Source organism: Zingiber officinale, chromosome 4B (assembly GCF_018446385.1).
Source record: "Zingiber officinale cultivar Zhangliang chromosome 4B, Zo_v1.1, whole genome shotgun sequence".
Classification (NCBI taxonomy): Eukaryota; Viridiplantae; Streptophyta; class Magnoliopsida; order Zingiberales; family Zingiberaceae; genus Zingiber; species Zingiber officinale.
The window spans coordinates 99696110-99720820 of NC_055993.1; the positions used below are offsets into that span (position 1 = coordinate 99696110).

The 24711-nt window shown below is 38.7% G+C and overlaps 2 protein-coding genes and 1 long non-coding RNA gene across 5 annotated transcripts; 2 read left to right on the top strand and 1 right to left on the bottom strand.

Moving 5' to 3' along the window:
* Positions 1 to 4146: 4146 nt before the first annotated feature.
* Positions 4147 to 6986, top strand: LOC121975707. Its single transcript, XM_042527525.1, has 2 exons — positions 4147 to 4489; positions 6514 to 6986. Exons 1-2 carry the CDS (start codon positions 4283 to 4285, stop codon positions 6712 to 6714), a joined length of 408 nt encoding a protein of 135 aa, XP_042383459.1. The 5' UTR covers positions 4147 to 4282; the 3' UTR covers positions 6715 to 6986.
* A 19-nt stretch (positions 6987 to 7005) lies between these two features.
* LOC121975706 lies at positions 7006 to 8492 on the bottom strand. 3 transcript variants are annotated; one of them, XR_006110403.1, is made up of 4 exons: positions 8226 to 8492; positions 8046 to 8153; positions 7831 to 7976; positions 7168 to 7751 (listed from the first exon to the last, which is right to left on the bottom strand). XR_006110403.1 is itself a non-coding variant. In XM_042527524.1 (3 exons), the coding sequence occupies exons 1-3, from the start codon at positions 8370 to 8372 to the stop codon at positions 7965 to 7967; spliced, it is 267 nt and encodes an 88-aa protein (XP_042383458.1). In that variant the 5' UTR covers positions 8373 to 8492; the 3' UTR covers positions 7168 to 7964. The 3 variants fall into 3 exon arrangements, 2 of the variants coding, with proteins under 2 accessions (XP_042383457.1, XP_042383458.1); XM_042527524.1 differs by having other exon boundaries at positions 7168 to 7976; XM_042527523.1 differs by lacking the exons at positions 8046 to 8153; positions 8226 to 8492 and having other exon boundaries at positions 7006 to 7751; positions 7831 to 8012.
* Positions 8493 to 22981: 14489 nt separating this feature from the next.
* On the top strand, positions 22982 to 23478 carry LOC121977771. The gene is made up of 2 exons (XR_006111040.1): positions 22982 to 23155; positions 23260 to 23478. It is a non-coding gene; the product is annotated as an uncharacterized LOC121977771 (long non-coding RNA).
* The last annotated feature ends 1233 nt before the right edge of the window (positions 23479 to 24711 follow it).

Sequence of the window (24711 nt, forward strand, 5' to 3'; positions counted from 1 at the left end):
AAAATAATAAAAAGTAAAAAAAATCAATTACACTAGGTGCTTACGGGGTGTGTGAGGCGTAGGGCACGCAACAATCAAAACGGGGTCTGCAGCGTGTATATATATATATATATATATATATATATATATATATATATATATATATATATATATATAAAAGAATGATAGCCTACACACCTTTATGTAAGTAGTTATGGACGACATCCAATGTGGCCGATCTGACACGGGCAATTTTTTTTTAATTTCTCTCATTTACATGCAATAACTCTCTTTTCTCTTCTTAAAAAAAATGATTAATCGGGCTGGGTAACGTCAAGCCTGGGTGACCAGCCCGACTCCACTGAAGTATCCCATCAACCATCAGGGTAAATCGGAAAGCACTTCCGGCGGGCTACCCAGAAGCCCAGCATCCCTTAGTTGCAAGTCTCATTTGAAGGAAAAATCCTTGTAAATACGTCATAACTGGGAATCGAATCATGAGTACCTGGAGATAACTGAGAGCCCTTACTATTGCACCATAGCCTAGGGAGCAAAAATGTCCATGGAAGTTTTACACTGGTCACTAGGATAAATTGGGAAGCGCTCGCGGTGAGCAGTCCAGAAGCCAAACAATCTTTGGTTGCGTGCCCCATTTGAAGGAAAAATTATTGTAAATTCACCATAGTTGGGGATTGAGCCGCAGGTACCTGAGTGACAACTTAGATGCCCTACCGATGCACCATAGCTCCGTGGGCAATTGATGTTCTCTCTTCTTTGGTGGTAAAAAAAAAGGTGAATACGCTCGCCCCCAGCGCCCCCGCCAACTCATCCTAAGGCCAACACGAAGGAGGATCTTCTCTCTTCTTTGTGCAAAAAGGCGGTCCCGCCGCCCAGCGGCCCCCTAGGCCTGGCCCCACAGGGATCCTAGGAGGAAGTAAATCAACGGTGAATGCTGGCCCGGGTAAAGCGTGGTGTCTCCGGAATTTAACACAGCCGGCCCAGATTATTCATCCAGTGCGCGTCCGTGGACCTTCGACCCTACAACTCATTGTGCAAGGATGCCACGCCTTAACCGATTGATCCAGCCCGCGGGGGCAGGATCTTCTCTCTTCTTTGATTGCATGTAAGGTGGTGTTGATTTCTAAAAATCAGCACCAAGGTGGTGTCGATGGTGTTGCCACCATCAAACCAACATCATCCACCTTAGTATTAGTTTTTACAAATTAGCACCAAGATGATGCTAGCGATGTTGTCACCACCAAACCAGCACCATGTTGTGTTGGTTTTTACAAACCAGTACTAAAGTGGATGGTGCTGGCACCATCCACCTAGTGCTGGTTTGTAGAAATTAGCATTTGGTTCGTAAACTAGCATCAAGGTGGATAATACTGGTTTGGTGGTGCTAGCACCGCCTTAGTGCTAGTTTTTACAGACCAACATTAAGATGGATGGTGTTGGTTTGGTGATGCTAGCACCACCTTAGTACTGGTTTTTACAAATCAGTACATCTTGGTACTAGTTTATAGAAACAGTACTATCTTACATGCAATCAAAGGAGAGAGAAAAGAATTGTTGCATGTAGATGGGAGAGGGGGAAAAAAATGGATTTTGGTCACATCAGATCACCCACATCAGATGTCGCCTACAGTGGCTCACTTAAAGATGTGTAAAGTATCATCTCTCTCTCTCTCTCTCTCTCTCTCTCTATATATATATATATATATATATATATATATATACACACACACACCCTACACACCTTACCATGCACACCTCGTGCACACCTAATTTTTTTTTTTCAATTTGAAAGTATTTTGTGCTTAATACTATAACTCAACTCCTAACCCTAAAAGCAAAAGCTTATTGGTATAACTAGGAGCTTAAAAAAAATCACTGTTTCGGTAGCTGTATTTATATGCACACACAATGATTTTAGCTTGTACATCCACCATGGGCACCCCTCACTCGGGAGGCCCCTCGGATCAAGTGAGGGGCGTCCATAGTGGGTGTGAAGGCTATCTCCCCTCTCTATATATAAACTTGATAATATCTAAAATTGTCTTCTTGGCTATATATATAAAATATGATACCCTACCTACCTTAGGATGTACATCCCCTGGACATCTATTTTTTTTATGCTTAATACTTTAATCTAACTCCTAAACCTTAAAGACAAAATCCTAAATGATATACCCATAAGAAAAACAATAATCAATAAAATAAAATAAATAAGGCTGAAATGCACGGTCACGGACGATAGTCTGCAACATGTGATTTGCATCGCACGGTGGTCACTCACCGTGGGTGCCCAGGGCATTATATATATATATACACACACACACCTGGGCACCCGCGGTGATCACTCACCGTGGGCGCCTCTCACATCATGTAAATCGGTGTTTTATTTATTTATTTTTTAAATTATCGGTTATGCCAATAAGTTTTTGCGCTTATGATTTAGGGGTTGAGTTATAGTATTAAGCATAAAAAAAATTAAATAAAAAAATTTGGGTGCTCATGGGGTGCATATATATATATATAGCAATTTTATGGTGTGGACTTGTAGACTTACACTGTGTGACTGAGATGCACAAATTTTTGTTAGCTGTTATGCCATTTAGGATTTTACGTTTAAGATTTAGAAGTTGTGTTATAGTATTAAATATAAAAAAATTTTAAATCAAAAAAATATTTTAGTTGTGCAGGAGGTGTGTAACTGAGCAATATATTAAAACTATATATATAAAGGAATTGATATACTCTCCGACAACTTGTACGCATTGTTCATCGACAATTGAATGGTCGGGGTGCTCGGAAGTGATTCAGGCACTTCGACTGAATGCGCTTTAGGCATCGATCAGATCAATTCCAAGTGACCCGACCACTATATATATATGAATATGATACCTTGGACGATGCGTGTGAGCGCCTCTCTACATGGGAGGCGCTTCCAATGCAAAGAGGTGAGGCGCTCACGTGCATTGCCCAAGATATATAAAGAGATATAAAAGGGTGGTAGTGATTTTAAAACTAGATATCAAAGTGTCATAAAATAATGAAACATGAAAGCGTGTGAATTAATTTGGAAGTCGGACATGGTAGGTCTTACATTCTTATCAAGTGAATGATAGCGATATAGCAACCTAGTTAGGGATATCCTTTAATTATGGTCTACTCCTAATGCGAATAGTCCATCTTACCTATAATTAGACATCCAGTGGTTCGAATCAATAAAAGATTTAGAAGATGACGGTCCAATTAAGGAAAGTGAGTCCGTGAGAAATGAATTCTTTTCATTCAATCTCGAATCTTAAATCTTAAATCCTATAAACAATAAATAAATTCTTTATGACAACTCATTTCTAATGAGAATTGTATTTATTTTTTCCATGCATATCCGCTTGTGAATATAAAAAACTACAATGAAAACCACATTTTTGAGTTGAAAAGTCACTAAACAATCAATTGTAGAAGGATTCATTTTGCAAAAGAGTAAGAAAATGATTGAAGTCCTTACAGCTAGTGAAAGGCTACCAACAATGAATGATACTTCTTTTGTCTTTTTCTCCAGGGGGTTCACAATTAAGAAGGTGCACAGATTAGAAAATTAAAAAAAAAACGAGGGCATAAATAAATGTATATTTTCTTCATTAAGAGATTTAACAGATGACTCCTCACCTTGTGTTTGACTCTGAGATGACAATATATATAGTTTTTTTTTCAGACAGAATTGTGATAAAAAGACAGGGGAACATTGGATTCCAGTGGAACATTGGATACTTCTGTAGCTTCTGTTCTTTCACCTTTTCCCAGAACTGTTCAAGTTTTGAATTTGATGACATTGTTTGTAACTTTTTTCTTGTTTTTTTCTTTAGATTTGAGTACATTTCTACCTGTGATAAAAGGTTTATTGTTTTTTTTTTTTATAAAAAGTTAATTCGTTATTTAGTTAAAAAAATTCATTGATGGTATCACAAAAAAAAAAAAAGGAGGGACAAATTTAGAGATGTAATTATGTAAAGTGGGCCTCAAAGATTTTGCCAATCAGGAAGCTCCCATTTTAGGCCCAATTTAGAAGAACGGTTGCGGATCCGACCAAATGTTTTTCGGTGCGGGTTTCGGATGACATTGCAGAGAATCGGACCCGATACTGAGTCATACTTTCTGACTTTCTGCGGTCTCCGCTGTCGCTTCCTCGTCGCTTCCGCTACGAAAAAAAACCGTGTGGAGGCCAAGCGCCCGACCAAATACGCCGCTCTGCAGCCGCCACCTATCGGCCCTGCTTTGACCACTCCGGCGAGATATGGCCTCCTCGTCGTGGTGTCTTTCATCGGGCGCGTCGCTTTCTCGGCCTCCGCAACAGGCGCAGGCGGTGGCTCTGGGCCTGGGCGGACGATGCGGGCGCGCCCTTTTGCCGACAAGGAAAATCCGAGGAAGGATTCACGGTGTTGTCTGCATGTCCCCACAAGAAGAGAGGAAAACCCGTCGCTCGCCTCTCGATTTCCCAATCGTATGCCTGCCGCTCGTTCCTTTGTCCTTTGTTTTGGTTTATTAGAGAGTATGATGGTTCAATTTGATGTTTTAGTTCACTTTTGAGGCTAAATTTGATACCCTTCTTTGAATTCTCACTAATTTATGGGTTTTATTCGGAATAAAATCAGCAAGAGTGGAGAGATTATTATGTGGTTTAGGTTAAGTGAATGGAGTGTTCGTTGTGGAAATGATTTCCATTTTGATTCAAAATATAATTCACTGTGGCACATAGGTGAGAGTCAAAATTTTTTTTGTGGGAATTAAGGTCCAGAGTTGCTATGGAGTTTTGGGATTTCTTTCTACTTTGAAACTAAGAAATGTAGGAAATTTCCATCAGTGAGGAGGTAAATGGCAATAATGTACAAAAATGCAAACATAGTGGCTGAGCCAAACATGAAAATTTGGTAATGCAACATGTTATTATCTAAGTTTTAAGTTTTCAGAGCATAGCATTAGTGCTTAGATTTTTGGAACACTAATGATGGAGTAGGAGGTAGATTGCAAGGAGACAATCATATTTCATTCTTTCCAAATGTAATAATTCCATCCAAGGACAGGTGTATCCATGTATAGAAGACATCCAAGGAGATTCTAGTGGAAATGGATGGATCATTAGGTTAGAGATAAGACCAGCCTACAGAGGCAAAATCACATTTAATTAATCGTGAAATACTTTTCACATACACTTCATAGATGTCCTATCAATCTTCAACAGTAATATTTATGTCAGAAAACAAACTACCTATACACAGTTTTACTTTGTGGATGAGTTATCCAACAGTTTGTATTTAGCTGTGTGGCTAGGTACCAAGGTAAGATGACCGACATACATGAGTGGAGTCACTAACGCAGAGACTGCAACCATGGGACGCCTCCAATGATCTATCCATTGCTCTGTGCCACTTTATATAATCAGAAACCATGTAGAAGAGGACATAATGTGGTTCAATAAGGCTGATAAAGGCAGTGCATGATATTCAGGAATTCTCCTCACATACTATAAGAATCCAATGCATGATCAGTTTGAAACAAGTTTCTTTACCATAACTCTGTTTGGAAGACATTGTAGAGGTTGCAGGCTTCTTATTTTACTTAAAACATCCACTTTAAGAAATTCTGAAGAGAAATGAGAAAGCATCATATATCCTGAATATTGCTACTGATTGTAGAACTGAAATGTGGATAAGTTAGGAAAACAAATTCTGCAAAGAGTTATAGTTTGATTCTATGTGTTGAGTTGAACTTTTTGTTTGGAACAGAATTAATATATTTTAGGCTTCTCCCAACAAACCTATTGCGTCCAAGACAGGCTTATTTTGAGATCATCATAATAACAATGTGTGAAACTTGGAGCTCAGATGCTTCTACAAAGTGGGATAAAGGACGGAGTGGACTGTAAGAAAACAGAATTGCTTGTACAATTTTGTAAGGTGTAAGGATAGATGTGTTCTACCATCTGATTTACAAACGTGTGTTTGGAGAAAACACCAGGAAGCACATCTTGTTTCTTCTTCTTCGTTTTGTGTTCTCTTTTCTTGTTGGGCCATACATCTGTATATTGGCTGGAATTTTTGAGAACCTCCTGCTTTTCTCATGTAACTTGCAAATATGCTTTGGTGTATAGCTCACCCACTTGAAGGTCTATTGATTTCATGGTTAATAGAATTGTCTTGGTTTACTTGGGTGAAAAATAGGAAAGTATGGAAGGGAGCGGAAATAAAGTCATGGAGACAATCTTCATGCGAGTAGACTTGTAGGAAAAGAGATCAGATGATATTAAGCATGCTTCATGCACAGTGCATCGGCCAATGCCCATTTATAAAGGATTAGTTCTTCCAACAGAATGTCTACTTTTAGTAACTACTAATGAGTATATAATATGAAGATGGCAATGAGTCGATGGCATACATTGTGTCATAGTACATGGAATTAGTATGTTGGAGTAATATATGTTTTCCTTTAGCACAGTCAGAAGTAATATATCCATCTGTTTTGATGTAGGAGTGGGAGAGGCCCAAGGCTCCCAGGAGACCAGATATATTTCCACAATTCAGCCCAATGAAGACTCCATTGCCACATCCACTGCCAGAAGACCCTCCTGAAGAGGATGAGGAAGAGGAGGAAGAACAGCAGCAAGAAGGAGAAGAAAATCCAGAAGAGGAGGATGCAGAAAACCCAGATCAGTCTGGAATGCAACATTAGTGATGTTCTTGGGCACTGGTATCCATATTGATGAATGTTTGATTTGTTTCTTTGGGGAGGGAAATTCTAACTGATACAAGACAGTTGGATGCGTCGACTCGACAATGGCTAGGAGAATGCAGTTGTAGTTTTGGCCTCTGGTATTATACAAAATTTAGTAGCTGTTATTCAATCCTATGGTTATTAATAACATGTATTTTCGCATCAACATATTGAGCTGACAATTTATTTATCCTGATACTAGAAATTACAAACACATACAGATTGTGGAATTATGTTGCCTCAACCATTCTTCAAAGCAGAAAACTTTGCAACCAACTGATCATAATCTCACAGTCTTGGGTGGGCTCGACTGCGGTTAGGCCTTGATGGATCCAACTGCAATGATTTCCCTCGAACATGTGTTTGTTTAGCTTCAGCTGTACTAACTGATTCTGATGGCAACAAGAAAGCTCTTTGAGGAGTAACTTTAGCTTTTGCTGGCTTGTTAATGCTAACGGCATCATCCTTGGTATCAGTGATTGGCTCCTTACTATTTCTCCTAACAATAAGGGGCATTGGCTTCTCAATTTGAGAAACTCCAACCTTGTTTGTAGTATCACTGGTTTTTGGGTGACCAAGGTAAGGTGGATTCACATATCTTCCACTCGTATTCTTGTTCAGTTGGTCTTCTACCTTTCCTCTTGTTCTATCAATTGCCTCTGCTTTGGTGTATGGAGTAGCCCTTCCATTCACTCGTTTTGCATTCAAAATTTCCACTGAAACGACACCTTTCTCCACTGCACTACAATCCAGCTCATGTTGATCCTCTGCCATGCTCTGTGCAAGCTCACATTTCTCATCAAATTTTCGACTTCGGTGAGCTTCGATGTTGTCTGGATTAAAGGAGTCCTGGTATGTTTCTGAACAACGTCATTAATCTCCTCATGCTGTGGTAATACAATTTCCTTTGGTCGATCAAATTCATCAGCAATATTTTTCATCAGCTCAAGCTTCTTCTCCCTTGAAAAAGCTTTGTTCCTTGTTTTCTCAGCAAACTGCCAGGAAAGTATGATTCTTAGAGAGAGAGAGAGAGTGTGTGTGTGAAAGACTGGAAACAAAGAAAGAGATGAATACCTCAGAATTCACAGATGACTCCATGCATTTCCATTCTCGTTTTACAAATAGAGACCTCAGATCACGTAATTCTGGCAAACCGTGAAATCTTGCTGCGGCGAAAATTAGTGTCTGATGCTGCTTCCATGGCTTCTTCAGGGCAATCTCTGTTCATCAAAGCAAACAAGAGCTCGTAAATTGAGGCAGATGAAGCAAACAAGGAGATCTTCTTATACTTTGTTTTTTGCAGGGTTGGAAGCTGATCCACAATGCAATCGCAGAACGTTTTGATCATTTCGTCGCAAGCAAGATACGAGGTTCATCTCATGGATGAGCGCGTCCATCTGTTTCAACAACATCTTTGTTCATGGAACAAACCAAGGTGACAAAAGAGAGTAGAAACTCAAGAATTCTACCCTTTCGAAGACGTTGGCTTGCCAGCAGCCAGCGACGAGGCCTGCGACGTCCTTCTTGTCGATGCACACCACCGCCTGCTTCTTCTTCTTCTTGATCTGCTCGATCCTCACCTTTGTGATCCTCACGGCCTGCTTACTGCCATGCATTATCCAATATTGGAGCTCGATATAACTCGATAAGAGAACTTGCTTAAGTCAATTTACTATCACTTCAAGGCGATTTTATGTTACAGTTATCCATAAGCAACTTGATCAACTACGCATTTGATCCTTGTTAAAAAGATAAAAGAGTAGAAATATAAACACAATGTAGGAAGCGTGTGGGCACCAAGTGCTTCTTCATGGCGTGGCAGCTGAGCTGGATGATTTACAAGTTGCTTGCCAGTCCAAGCCTTCGCCATGAAGCAATACAGCTCGACTGTATTGTGAAGAGCCCTATTGACGTCATCACCTCACTACTCGACAAATCAAAAAATCGCCATAACCATCGTCATCACTACTCGACAAATCAAAAAATCGCCATAACCATCGTCATCGCGTGACTGAACTATACACAACCTTTAAACATGTCGAGTCGACTCTTTTGACCATGAAAAGTTGTGAACAAAAAACGTATCTCTAATAGGTAAAATAGAAGATATCTTTGAAAATAAGAATAAGCCAATAAACTTTGGCCAAAAATTGAAAAGAGCATTTAAAAAAAAAAGTAAAAAGCGTTCTATCATGTTTTTTCAGAGAATTATCTTATTCCAATATTAGTGTAGCAATTAAGAATAATTGCTATAAGTTGTGGTAGTACCGGACTTGTTACAACGTTTAATAGCTGCATCATAATTACTATATAATGCATAATGATACTAATGCATAATGAGTATCAGTGATATTGTAGTTAGTTTGATTGGGTATATATATATATATATATATAATATTGATATCTTGCGCGACGTGTACAGTTGCGCAGGATATCCCGCACTTCTTTTTTCTTTTTTATTATTTTTTAAATTTTGAATTAAAAAAATAATTAAAATATTTTTTAAATTTTATTTCTAGGATTCATGCTTCCCAATTGGATTATAATTTGTAAGCTATTTTTATTCTAAAGATTTTACCTCTAGAGTTCAGATTTTCCAATTGGGTTATAATATTTAGTAAAAAGAAAAATTAAAAATAAAATAAATTTAAGTATTTATGGAGTATTGTAATATGTTTAGAGGATATATTCATGATTAAAGATTTATATATAAGGAAATATTGATTTTTTAAAATTCAAAATCGAAATAATAGATATCGTATGTTATTATTTATTATTATTATATTTTTAAAATTTTGAATTAAAAAAATTAATTAAAATAATTTTTAAGATTTTATTTTAAGGTTCATGCATCCCAATTGGGTTATAATTTTCAATCTATTTTTTTTTAAGATTTTACCTCTAGGGTTCAATCTAATATATATATATATATGCACTTTCAAATTATTTTTTTTATTAAGTTAATTATTTTTTTTAAAAAAACTTTATCAAAATCACTACAACAATATTAAAATTATTATAAAATTATTTATATGTAACAGTTAGGAGTGTAAATAAATTGAATCAAGCTGAATAACATAAAAATATTGATATTTGAGTTCAAGTTTGAAAAATATATATGATATTCAAAGTTTGATTTAAATTTAAAAATATAAATAATTTTGGTAGTTTTTGAAAAAAAATATTCAATCCGAATCCGACCTAAACCCGACTCTAATCCGAAACCTATGAACCTGAATCTGTTCCAACCCAACAACCCGCCAACCCGTTCCAACCCAGCAACCCGCCAACCTGATTTGATTTTTTGAAATTATTCTTTTATTTTTTTAATAAAATAATTAAATATAGATTCAAAGCACATAATAATATTTTAATTTAAAGTTTTAAACCCATAATAACAAACCACTGAATATGATAATTATATTTCATGATTTCATATATTTAAATATTTAAATATAAGAGTTTAAATGTTTAATTGTGTAAACCCTTGTGACTTTGCTGTTAAAGATCTATCATATAATGTGTTATGTGTAGGAATGCAAGTATGCAACTCTCAAGATATGCATCCTCTAAAAAACAAAAACAAAAAACTACAGAGAAGATGAGAAGTCCGACATATCAACTTAGATTCTTGAATCTATTTTGTTCCAAATTTTATGGGAATCTCTAATCAAAGGCAACCTAAGGGGAGGCTCTTACCATTATAATACTAAATGGTATTACATCCCAAATAAGAATCTTGTTGATCCAGCCATGAACCCCTATTGAATTGTCAAGGGAAAAGAATTTGACAAAGATGATAGGACCAGTACAGAAATTGCATATTCAAAGAAGTGCAGTAGTTGAGATGCATCTAAAGCATCTAAAAAAACTACAAATTCAAAAAACTGTAGTTTTTGTACTGGCCCTATCATCTTTGAATCTCCAGATTCAAAAAAGTGCAAAAGTTGAGATACATCTCAAGCATCTCAACAAACTGTAGATACAAAAAACTACATTTTTTTGTCCTGGCCCTATCTCAAAAAGTGCAGAAAAGCGACAGAATGGTACAAGTAAAAGTAATGCTAGGGAAATTGACAATTATTTAGAAAATTCAAATCCTTCGCAAAATAAATATTACACAGTGAAAATTTATGATATCAATACAAAATAAAAAAAAAAAATTCAACCTTCACAAAATAACTTTTAAGTTTTAAGCTCCACTTCTCCATCGTTTTACTTTTTTTTTTACCGAGTCTTGAAATAATGTATGAAATAAAAAAATTATTACTAAAATTCCCTTCTGAACATCATATTTCTAAATTAAAATATTTAATTAAATTAGCAAAAAATTATTATTTGTATCCATACGGTAAAAACTAAAAAGTACTCTCTTTTTTAACCCATAAATTTTATATCCAAATTATTCTTTTTCTCCAATGTAGACGTCTTTATATAAGTAACACTATAATAGTGTAACTCACCTTTGAACTTTTATAAATATTAAAAGATTGGTTAATTTGAGTGGATTCGGATTGATGAGTGACCTTATTCTTAATTCAGGTCATAACCTGAGTTGACCTAAACCCAACCCATCCCAATCAAAAAAAAAAAATTTGGATCAGATTTCGAGTCCAACCCGATCTGACCTTAATCCTAAAATTTCCAACCTAATCCAATATTTTTCATGTCGACTCGGGTCGAATTATCGGGTCAAGTTTATTTTTGACACTCCTAATAGGCCATCATTTGGTGAAAAAAGTGGCATGCAATTTTATTATTAGCCCAAGTGTTCATTTATTTTTACCTTTCATAGACTTGAAGGTGCCCAGCTTGGCTTCGTTGAGGTTTTCTATTTATCATCAGATAAATTTAGGAACCATAGATGGGCCATGAACGAGGACCCACCATTCACTACTAAAAAAAGACCTTTTAACAATAGGAAATCCCATCGTTAAAGGGGCAATTCCCATCATTAAAGCTCATCAACGATGGAATTAAATACCATAAGGTGTAGCTAAAAGTATCCATCGGGAATTGATTAGTGACGGGAAACAAAATATCATCGTTAATAGCTCTTGACAACGGTATTCACTGCCATCGTTAGTGATAATAATGATGGGTTTAGATACCGTCGTTAATGGCAAAAATGACAGTCATAGGTACCGTCGTCAATAACAACAACGACGGTTATATGTACCGTCGTCAATGAAAATGACGACGGTTAACGATTGTTGAAGCTATAACGACGGTAAAAAATACTGTCATTATAGGTGTTTGTTTCATTGTTATATAAGTGTTTGTTTCATTATTATTACTAATCTTGTCTGAAAGCGTTGAAGACAACTGGCTGGGGATGTAGATCTACGGTTGAATATGTGAAGACTCCGCTCCGCTCTACAAAACCAAGAAATCAGTGTCGGGCCAAGGAAGGGGTCTCTGGCGTTGGCCTTTCGACGCTCAAGTCAGTCACCGACAATAGTGAAGAACAAAGAGAATTGTAGCAGTAACAAGAGTGTAATCACTAATAATGTAGACCTTGGTTGGTGTATGGATCCCCCTTTATATAGTAGCCCTATAGCGTATGTGCACACTTCTCAAAGCGCGCGCATGCTTCCCAATTGTCTTATGAAAGGACAAGTCAAGAAAGTGTCCCTGACACCTTTCCTTAACATGGCGTGCAAATCCCTGATATGACAGTGGAAGCTTCCACCGTACGATTTGTCTACAGACCATGCCCTATTGTCAGCAACACTAACTCCTAGAAGGATACAATGAACTTAGCAAGGAGTCCCACTATTTGGCCGAGCAAGGGAGCCGCTCGGTCGAGATTCCTCGCCCGGTCGCTCGAGACTGTTCTTCTCCACGGTCGCTCGACTCGATAAGTTGTTCCTCGTACGGCTGGGCAGGCGGTTCGGTCGAATTAGCCCTTATAGGGTCGTCACAGTTGCGAATATCTGTTCTCCTCTCTTCACTCATCCGGCTATCGGGGCACTTCCTATCGCTCAACCGGAAGAGCAATTTGGTAGGACGAGCCTCCAGGTGGCACCCTGATCCTGGGCCCTCCTTTTGCTGAGTGGACGACCATGCTTGATCGAACCCTTCAGGACCGATCAGCCCGTTGCCACCTGCTCGACCAACTTTGGTGACCTGGTGATTCCATGCCTTTGACAACCTTGACTTTGACCTCCATGTCGGCTGTTTTTCCCACCTTTGACTCATCCTTGGCGGGCTCCTTTTACCACCGCATCATAATCCTTCCCCTCAAGTCTAGTCAAAGGAGACTGTAAGTCCGACTGATTGAGCAAGTAGTGTCTTCAGCAACCTTTCCGCCAGATCCGACATTCTTGGTTCTAGAGCCGCCGCTTGGCTCACATCTTCGCTAATCAAGAGCTTATGACTGTCGCTCGACTTTGAGTTCCACCGATTAAGGGCTTATAGTCGTCGCTCGACTTTACTCGGATTTAGAGCCGTCGCTCGGTTGTGGTAAATACTGTAGTTGCTTTCTTCCATGGGTTTAGAGTCGTCGCTCGGCTATGAAACGGAATGATTAATCTCCGATGAGCCACTTTATGACTATGTCTTTGCTCGACCACTTCTCAACCGACACAGTTCGCTCGGGATGTTCATGGGCAACACTTAGCAATTTTTCAACTTCTCGTCGCTTCCTTTGGTGAGTGAGTGCCTTATAATGGTCGTTAACGTCATCCCGATTTCTTGAAGACTGTGCAAATCTCTATCCATTAATGCCGAGCATGCCACCCATGTCCTTAAATTAAGTCTCATTAATGCTCCCCGTTACAGAGCACCACTTGTCCAACTTTCTATCGCTGCATGTTTGATGTGATAGGTAGAGATATCTGTGATTGATGTGACGGTCGCCTTTTCGAATTCAACAGCCAGATTGAGGCTTTGTTTTCCGAAGCCCTAGATCGGACGACCCCGAGCAGTCGTCCATAGGGTTTTTAAACCCTTACTCCTCTTCATTTTCGATACTTCGTAGCATCTTCGTCCTCGTGCCCTATCTTCTGCCAATTCTCTCTTCTTTTGCCCCTCGCCGACGATCCTCATCTTTATTAAGATCTTTTTTATTTTATTGTCTCCATTTCTGCTTTTCATCAGTTTTCCATGGCATGTTCTCCTCCTCCACCCGTCGTTGGACTATGGTACACTTCCATAGAATCTGATTTTAACGGTGATAAGGTCACCCAAATGCAGATGACGTATGGTATCCCCAAGGATTACCAAATTGTCATCCTCATTGCGTATGCACACCCACAAAAGCCTCCGGACGGCTTACCTTTTTCAAAGACCAATTTTCGGTCGATCTGTGATTCCTGATCCACCCCTTCTTTTCTAAAGTTTGTAGATATTTCCATATTCCTTTGGCCCAATTAGTGCCGAACTCCTTTAGGCTTTTATGCAGGATGGTAATCTTGTTTCGCTTGTATGGCATCCCACTCGTCCCCCACATTTTTCATTACTTTTACTATCCCAAGCTCCCTGAGGCAGGAACCTTTTTTATACAAGCCTGAGTGGGCTCTGTATTCTTTGATAAAATGTCTTCTTCCAACAAGCATTGGAAGGAACATTACTTTTTTGTTCACCTTCTTGAGCAACCATCATTCCGGAAAAGCTGGCAAATGGAACTGATGAAGACTCCCACATTATGCAAGTATTGTTAGGAGTCGACCTATCTCCAAGCGACCGCTCATCTGATTGGTCAAAAGTACCACATACATAAGCTACTGCACAAAGGCATTTTGTATATTTTTGGACTAAAGTCCCGTCTGCTCATGGCTGCTCGGCTCATTAGGTAAACTTTTTCTTCCTATATCGCCTTAGAATCTAAATGATTTCACTTTCGTTTTTACAGCCGAAGTCATGTTGAAGTCCTTGCTGAGCGGCAAGAGCAAGCTCTTTGACATCGAGATCAATGCTCGCGATGCGACCAAGCTAGAAGGACACAGACCTCCGTTGGTCGGCAGCTCGACTGACTAGACTGGCGAGGCGAGTAACAGGGAGCAGTGTCGCCGCTACCACTAGGGAGCTTCCTCCTATGTGGCCTACCATGGTCCCAGTGGGCGTACCGTCTGAGTCGGTGTCATCCGAGTTCGCAGGCTTTGACGAGCTGCTACTTTAGTGCCAGCGGATAAAGAGACTCCGTTCCGAGGGTACCTCCCGCTCGGGAGCCTCAACACCAGCACCTATGGAAGTGCCTACTTTCTGACTCTCGTCCGAGCGAGGTGAGAGCTCGTCTTCTATCGTCCCAGAGAGGATGGTTACTTTGCCAATGTCGCCTTTGTCTGACCAGACTCCATTAGTGCTCGAGCCGTCAACCAACAAAGATTCCTGCGCAGCCAATTTCTTTTCTCCAACCACTGACCGATTTGGTGGCTTCAATTTCCACTATCTGCTCCTCTAAGTCCAAATCCAAGGGTCAGGCGACTTTAGAGCCCTCCGATCTGATCGGCCACAGACATCCATCGGCTCTAAGCCACCTACCTATTGACGCCTGGCGCTCTCCAGACGATGATATACCCTGATCGCCCGAGCACACGATCCACATCCAGGGTCCTCTGGCCCAAACTTAGGTGGATGCCAAGTACAGGGCGATGACCATTCCGTCCGGGGAGTTGTCTGATAGCTTCACTCAGAGATCCACTATGGTACATTACGTTATGATTCTTTTTTACAGCTTCCTCAAAAGTTTTTATTCACTTTTGCTATGCCGTTCGGATTCTTTCTTCTTACAATTGTGGGTGGAGAGTTTGACAATGTGCAGAGGTTGGCCTTCCTCGAGCACGAAAATAAGCAATTGCGGGCCCCGATAGGAGCGGCAAGTGTGTCTCGAGCTGCTATTGAAGTACTCACCGATGTGGTCGCTTAACTGAAGGAGGATTTAGAAAAGTCTTCCAAACAACTGGTGGGCTCCAAGCGAGCACTGTTGGTAGAAAAGAATAAGAGCCAGGTGTAGGCTTAGCAGCTCGAGTGGCTAAACAAGCATGCCCAGGATTGACTCCAAGGTCAAATCGGCGAACACTCGAAAACTCCGCACCATAGAGGACCTGGAAAAGAAAAACCTAGAGGCTCGGGCCTTGAACAAGAAACTTAAGGAGACTAAGACAGCTTTGGCTTAAGAACAATCGAGCCGATTGGTAGAGCAACAGAAAATCATCGATCAAGATGCCGAGCTGAAAGGATGGCGGCCACCTTTCTGTCGATGCCCCCGATACATCCATTTGGAAGGATGAGTTTGTGGCCTCGCTCCCTGAGGACGTCATTGCCGATCTAGTGTAGTTTTTCTCTTCTAGCATTTTGTAACAGGGAACAACCTTTGTAAATTTTTCGAAGCACTAATCCTTGCGCCCCCATTTGACGCTTTAGAATTTGCCTGCTTTGTATCCTCTTTATTCTTTCTATATAACTTAGTCACCCCGTGTAATATTTTGAATCTCCTATGAACCATGGCCGAGCGACATCTCATTGTAGAAAATTAGAACGGGCGCTTGGCTCGATCGGGTCGATTATCTACCACTCTTGATGTTTTCATATGGAGATTCCTCTTTGCTCACTTATGATTCGCCTGGTCGGTTTAGGAGTGTTTCACACTTGCGTTTTTATTCGAAAGTCTCGATAGCGTATGCTCAGTTTTATAGCCGCCGCTCGGCTTTAAATACTTTCTTCAAACTTAGAGTTTAGAGTTTATAGCCACCGCTCGGCTGTTGCCAACTAACAAATAAAGGTTTATAGCGGCAACTCGGCAGTTGAATCGGAGTTTATAGTCGTCGCTCGACTATTGATTATTTGCAACCCCAGAGTTTATAATCGCCGCTTGACTATTGATTCCCCATTGTGCTTGAATTTATAGTCGCTGCTCAATTGTTCACAGTTTTACGGCTCAGGGATTTATAGTCATCACTCAACTGTTAACTCCTTTTTCAAACGATGACTGCAGGGCTTATAGCAGACGTTTGGCTGTTTCATTATCAATGCTCAAGGGTTTATAGCCGCCGCTCAGCATATGAAACTTTCTCCTTTAATCCAGGGTCTATAGTCGCTGCTTGACTGACAATTTTCGTTGTGCTCGGGTTTAAAGTCATCGCTCGACAATCGACCTTTCTCGGGTGATGTTGCTAGGGTTTATAGCCGCCGCTCGGTTGTCAACCTTTTTAGATGATGACGCTAGGATTTATAGTCGATGCTCGACTATCGAGCTTTCTTGAATGATGGCGCTAGGGTTTATAGTCGTTGCTCGGTTGTTATTACCTTCTCGGATGATGATACTATGGTTTATCGCCGCCGCTTGGCTATTATTCTTGCATGCAAGGGTTTACAGCCGTCGCTCGGCTTTATAGTCCTTAACAAGAGTTTATAGTCGCCGCTCAACTTATGCTTTTTGTAGTGGGAGTTTATATCCGTCTTTCGGCTTATGCTTTTCGTCACCTCTCGGGTTTATAGTTGCCATTGGTAGTTGATTTTTAACAGGCTAGAGTTTATAGTCATTGCTCGGTTGTTGATTTCTCGTTGGTCCTAGGTTTATAGTCGCTGCTCAACTTTTGTTAATTTTGTAACGAGAGTTTATAGCGGCTACTTGGCTTTAATCATCACCGCTCGAGGGTTTATAGTTGTCGCTCGACTATCGATTTCCATGTTTGACGCAAAAACTCTACTTGCTTTATAACTTAGCTGGATGGCTCAAAATTCTAGGACACTTGGTGGATTTTCATTTAGATTCTCTTCCACTCATGGAACAAACATTTCTACGAATGCATCCGAATTTAATTACAAACATCTCACCCAACCCTATAGAGCTGAAAATGGTTTGCACTCCCGGGTCTCTCAAGATTTCTCCTATTTTCATCTTGTAAATAGTAAACCTCTTGAATGATGCTTCTGAATGACTTTATATGGTCCTCTGGATCGATTGCCCCATTGTACTTCCCGATTGTCAATGACGCGTAATGTCGTGGTAGTTGGTCGTCCAAGATATGTAGGATCGAGACGTGCTAGAGGGGGGGTGAATAACACTCATGGATTTTTCATAATTCTCGAAAAACACAGAATAAAACACAACGGAAAATAAGTAAAAGAATACACAGGAACACAAGTAATTTTACATGGTCTGGATCTTGTGACGACTCCTACTCCAAGACGCACACTCATTGAGTGTTTACTTTGGGCAATTCACTATCAATTTGAAATAGTACAAATATGAGTACAATAGATTTATAAGTTAATTATTACAATTGAAAATATACCAACAACGTTTAAGAATCTGGAAGGTCGTGCTTTCCATCGTCAGAGCAAAGTTTGAGCATCGTAGAGGTTATCAGAGCAGCGTACAGAAGCTAAAGATGCTTGGAATGATTGCTGTCGAAACCGTTGGTCGAACCCCTTTTTATAGCCGAGTTGAACCTAATCCAGATCCACTAATCTCGAGATCAGTGCTTGACTCGAGGCTAATCGATCGACGAATCCCCATGATCGGTTGACTGATCCTGCCTGAATCGGCCTGGCTTTTCATCCAGATTCTGTCGCTTCGAATGAGTTTTCATTCGGTCGACCAATCTTGCCGTTCGGTTGACCGATCCCGCTATTCTCGCTGGCTTATCTGGTATGATCAACTCGATGTTTATCCACTATTTAGTTGATGAACTTCCCTATTCGGTCAACTAATCCCTCGGTCAAAATTTCATTGTGAGCTAAAATATGATCTTTTTGCTTGGGAGTTCGGTCGACTGATTCGGACGCTCGGTCGACCGAATAAGGCAAAATCCAAACCTACAACTTTGTTAGTTTCCTACAAAATAGCTTGGGTCCCCCTTAATTTAGTCCTCAAAAAAAAATATTAAGTTATGTTTGACTTAACTTTTAACTTATCTCTCTCCTTTGATATAAATTAAAAATAATATTAAGTAGAGAGAAAATTAATTTGTGAAGATAGTAAAAAACTAACTTTCAATTTCTTTCAAAAATTTAACTTTATGCCCCCTAAATTCATCACTTTAAACAAAATTAGTTTAATAGGAGTTACTTAGTTTTGAAAAGGATTAAAAAAACTTAGTTAAGTATTTATCTGAAAAAGATACCAAACAAACTTAGCCAGATAAAAAAAATATTTAAATTTACTTTTTCAAAAATATTTAAGCTTGTCTTTAAAAAAATGATTTAAACTTTCTTTTTAAAAATAGTTAAACCTTAAAAAAAATTAACTTTCTTTTTTAAAAATACTTTGACCTTTTGAAAGAAATTACTTTTTTTATAAAAAATATTTAACTTTAAAATTTTTAAAAAATACTTTAACTTAAAAGGATATTTAATTTTGAGATTAAAAAAAAACTTTAACTTTGAGAAAATATTTAATTTTTTTTAAAAAAAATTAACTTAACTTAACTCCTTTCTCTCCCCTTTGATTAATGCCTTAAAAAAATTAACTAAATTATTTAACCTTGAGTGGTCTAGGGCATAGAAAAAAAAATATAAAAACTATTATCTATTTTTTTTGAATTTTGATTTTCCATCTCACTCTTTTTAAATTATCAAATATGTTCATCTTATAAATTTATGTGAAATGAAGTTAAGTTAATTTTTAAGCCAATTTTAAATTTTAAAAATTATTAAGTCTGAATTTGAAAATTTTAAAATATTTAAGTTTGAATTTATTAAAAGTATTTTAAGTTTGAGTTTCAAAATAATTAAGTTTGAATTTCAAAATATTTCGTAATATTTACATTTGAATAATTAAATTTTAATTAATATTTAAAAGTAATTAATATTTTAAAAATTAATTAACATTTAAAAATAGTTAATATTTTAAAATTAATTAACATTTGAAAATTAATAAGATTTTAAAATTAATTATGATTTAAAATTAATTTCTTATTTGAAAATTAATTAACATACGAAAATAATTAAATTTGAATAATTAAATTTAAAGAATAATTGAAATTAATTAAAGCTTTGAAATTAAATAAAGTTTTATTGGTTTGAATTAGATTAAACAAATTCTCAAGTTAAACCTAAATTCATCTCACCCTTTCTAGATTTTCATTTAAGGAACCATATAGGTTTTGTGAGATGATTAGTTTAATATTCAATTTAGATTTAAATTTAAGGATTGATTTACATTTGAGTTATATAAAGGTTTAACATTTAGTTAATTAAACATTCATTTCAATAATTGACTTTCAAGCTGTGGCGAGACACTAGACCTTTTTAAATATTGGAACAACAACCACTTATAGACATTTTAAAGAAATTAAATATTTAATTTTCTTTCTGAGAATTTTTGGTCTAATTAAATAAGTGTTGATCAAGCCTAAGTCCTTATCTATTCTAATCTAAGCATGCATAAGAAAAAAACAGTAAATCAAGCATCAATTGAGTTTATCTAATGAAAATGATATTTCTATTGGCTCCCTCTGAATCATAGCCTCGATAAGGTCTATCAAGATAGTAGATTTAATCCTTGGGGATCCAATATTGATTAAGTCCAACTTGATTAGTTAAGTTAAACTTGGGAACCCATGCTTAGATTATGTTCTTAGTTGATTGATTCACTAACGGCAAGTGATTTGAATCGATGTCTAGCCTTGTAACCAAGTCTAGTTCGGTTGTATAATACCCTTTATTTTCAAAGAACCAGATCAAGATTCTTGGAATTCAAGGTGAACCATTCCAACATGTACTTGAGTTCTTTAACTTGAATTTTTAAATTGGAATTCTCTTTCTTAAGTTGTTGGACTTGAGTTGAGGTTCCATCTTGAGCTTGCTCAGTCAAAGAACTCAGGTTAATCACTTTCTTAAGGGTAGTTACCTCCTTTTGGAGTGACTTGACCTGGATATTGGATTTGGTCAATTCCTTGATAAATATGAAACTAAATTCTATAGATTATCTACTTGAGCACCAGCAACTAGAGAACTTATAGTAATATTTGGCCCTTCATAAATGGATACAAGTTCGTAGCTTCTTTTGGACTCACTTTCTGATTTAGCTCCAGTTTCAGACTCGGACTCGATTTTGGCAATGTAAGCTTGTACCGGTAGAGTAAGGAAGCTCATTTATTAGTGTTCTTCGTCGAAGTCTTTCGAGGATTCAGACCACGTTGCTTTCAATGCATTCCTTGTCCTATAAAATACGACACCTAAATATAATCTTAACGGAATTTTCTGGAATTTTTAAAAAATTTTTGGGAATTTTTCGGAGGCCATATGTTGTAGGTTACGGGGATAAATATTGGGTCACGGGAAAACTTGAGGAAATGTTTGATTTTTATATTTTCTCTTTTCTTTTTCATTTCTTTTTCTCTCTTTTCATGCGTTTCTGCCCGTGCCCTAAGCCCGACGCCAACCCTTTGCCGTGTTCCCCTTCTCTTCTTCTCCTCTTCGCCTTCCCGAACCGACGCAGCCTCACGCCGTTTCCCCTTCCCCGAGTAGAAAACCCATCGGCCAATGGAATACACGAAGACTCGTCTCCTTCCTCTCAGCTCTGCCCCGACTCTTTCTTCTTCCGCTCTCCCTTTTTCCCTCTGTGCTGCCACCGGCCACCACAACCGACGCTGAGTTCCTTGCCCAAGTGTCGGCGACGCTCGAGCCACCGCCGGCTGAGCCCTTCTCCCGATCGCCTTCAGTCACTCTTTCTCCTGATCTCCTCCCTTGCATGAGTGATCTTCGGCCGAAAGAGGGAGAACCCAAGCTGCTATTCTACCCGTGCCCTAGCCCTAGATCGTCGGTGTGGAGGGTGTTCCGGACTCGGAGGGTAAGTTAACTTCGACCTATTCTTCTTATTTTGCTTCTCTCCGACTCACACTATTGCCGATTCTTCTCTTCGCCACACCACTACCTCACGACAAATCACCGATGAAGCCTCAGCCACATACTCGAGGCGCTGTTCCACTGATCGAATCCACTACCGCCTACCGCAGTCACCTCCCGATGCCCTTGTGCCCTCTGCTCTAGTTCACCACCACAGCCGCATCCAGATTTCATCTTAGGGAAATTGGTGGATCCAGTTTAGGGCTTTTGGTGGGCAGATTTGAGGGATAGTTGGATGGTGGTTTTCTCCAGTAGTGGTTCAGTAGTTGAGACATCAGATTTGGTCCAGCCAAGCTGCCTCCTTTCTGTGTGCCGGGCAACAATTCAAATCCCTTTCACCGAGTCCCTTTGTTCCATCTTCGGCCATCGCAACCACCATATCCAGGTAGATTGGGTAATAACTAAGATTTAGTTCTACTTCTGTTATGGGATTAATAGGCTGAATTTATTATGAGTTGAGGTAATTAACAGATGAGTTAATTGATGATTAGTTTGTATTGGATTGATAAATGAGTAAGTTGGATCCAATTTGGGTTAGTTAATTTGGTTGGATTGTTTAGGACAATCCAAATGGAGGTTCCTAATGAAATTATGAATTTAGTTTAGCTTGTTACATATAGAGTTAGCTAAAATTATATGTTTGATATTACAAGACTTTGATTCAAGACGACGTCTTGACGTGAGATTTGTTTTGATACGAACTACTATTAAAGGCGGGTACCTTGACTTATCTCTTGTGATATGTCATGTTGATATGCGTAGTAGGTTATAACCTTTAATAATAATTGTGTTTATCATTGCTTAGGTATGTCACTACATGATACCTGTTGCATGCTTTCATTAGTTCTTCATTTATGATTTATTATTGCCATGATTATTTATGCTCATAGAGGTAGTGACATATCATGCCCTGTGATACACCAGACTAGACATTTACCATGTTTGACCCGTGTACCTAGATCCGATTATTTGATCCATTTATTTTTGGTACATATTTTATGGAGGTAGATGTGGTCAGGATTTGCATGCTTAGTGTCATGCACTATCTTGCATGATTGCATACTGTGCGATTAATAGATCTATTATTATTGAGCACATCGCAATTACATGGATCTATACACACAACCACTCGTGGGTTAGTGGTTTTTATTTAGGCAGGGTGTGTTGCAGTAGGTTGCTCTGTCAGTGCTCCGCTGGTCTGCTCATGGGTAGTGTGACTTCAGCGTGGTAGCACGTCAGGGATCCCTTCTCTGGATTGGCTCAGGGAGATGAGAGCATTAAGCTCCCCACTTATGATTTGGAGTAGGAGGATAGGTGTACTCCGACAACATCCTGTCCACTCGGTCACTCATCAGGAGCAGTGATGGCAAAGTACACATTTGTCATAGCCCTACCCACTCGGTCTCACCATCGTGTGTGAGATGGCTGATTGGCGTCAGGGGTGACCAGAACATGTCATTGGCATCATATGCAAGACTGCATTTATTGCTTGTGTTTGCTGCATTTTATTTATTGCATATTGGATGGATGCATATGTTTGACATGCATACAGGGATATGCTACTTTTGGTCTGACGATCTTATTATTCTGATAGGAGGTCCTGGTGAGTACAACTTCTCCCTTTTCTTTCAGTTATGTATTTTCCATTACTCAAGGAGATTGTACACATATTTATTTCTATTGGTTATTTTGTATTATGCATGTCAGCCCGATACCCGTTGAGGATGTGACTGTCCCCGTTAATATTACCATTTCAGATTGATGCTGTCAGGAGGTTCCAGTCGCTAGTCCCCCACCACTTTGCTTCGCTACGGTTTTCTACTCTTTGGACTTTTGGTTCCTTGTTATGTATTTATATATATACTTGTGATGCAGGATTGTACTCAAGGATCTTTTATCGAGTTTTGGTCTACTACTTGTGTTTTCCGCTGTGTTGTTTACTCTGTTGTGGTTTTATGTTTTCCGTCGATGTAGTGGAGTAGGTGGTTTTCAAATATAAACTGCATAGTTGTGTCAGCCAGAGGCTGAAATATATATAAACTGCGTGGTTGTTCAGTTATATTTTATTATTATTGTTCCGGCTATGTTGGTCGAGGTATATGTGGCCCAGAAGGCTTTGTAGTAAAGTCTCATATTGTCACCCGTATAGGGGAGATGTTGTCGAAATTTCTTCTGGCAGGGACTCTCCCGGGGTGTGACATGTCTTTTGCTTCTTTAGCAATTTTTGAACTTGGCTGACTAGTTCGGAGGTGATCTTCTAGTTGTCTTCTAATTTGAATTCGGGTTCGGATCAGAATTTGAGTTTTGATTTCTTAGTCTTGCTTGTGCCTGTAACTAAAGCAATATCTTTCTCGGTCGGGCATGCATTAATCTATTTGTGTAATTCAAAATCGAAAAATAATTCATCTAATTTAATAATTGAAAGATCCTTAGAAACCTTGTAGGCATCTACTATGGATGCCCATAAGGTATTCCTAGGAAAGACTTGTAGTGTGTATCTTATAATATCACGATTCTTTACTTTTTGGCCGATCGCGTGTAGTCTGTTAAGCAGGTCTTGGATCCGAGCATATAGTTGACTTGCTAATTTTCCATTCTGTAATTTGATGTTATATAATTTATTTAACAACAAATTTTTTTTACATACCTTAGCGGCGAAGGTTCCTTCGTGAAGTTTGATCAACTTTTGCCAAAGATCCTTTGCGCTGTTGAATGGTTCAATTCGATTCACTTCATCTTTGGTTAGTCCACATTGTAGGGCTCGAGTCGCCTTGGCATCAGCCTCGATCTTTTTCATCAAGTATGTGTCCGAGTTTTCGCATGACACAAGTGTTCTGGTGTCATCGACTAGTAGGGAGAAGCTCGTTTGGATGATGATCCACATTTCCACCTCAATCTTCAGATAGTACTTCATTCAGCTCTTTTAGTAGTCAGTAGCCGAAATCTTCACCGAAGAAGAGGGTGGACATACGGTACTATAGCCTTCTTAATGGGACATGTTAGTGAAGATCTTGCAATGACAAAAACAATGAAACGTGTTCCAAGACTTAGTCTTGCATTAGTAGTGTGGTATGAAAAGAGATAGTAAAACGTGTGCATGTTTCCCAATTGTCCTATGAAAGGACAAATCAGGAAAGTATCCATGACACCTTTTTTTAA

Coding starts and splice junctions, on each gene's coding strand:
- LOC121975707 (XM_042527525.1), top strand. CDS start 4,283: ATGGCCTCCTCGTCGTGGTGTCTTTCATCGGGCGCGTCGCTTTCTCGG. Junction 4,490..6,513: donor CGCCTCTCGATTTCCCAATC/GTATGCCTGCCG, acceptor GTTTTGATGTAG/GAGTGGGAGAGGCCCAAGGC.
- LOC121975706 (XM_042527523.1), bottom strand. CDS start 7,530: ATGGCAGAGGATCAACATGAGCTGGATTGTAGTGCAGTGGAGAAAGGT.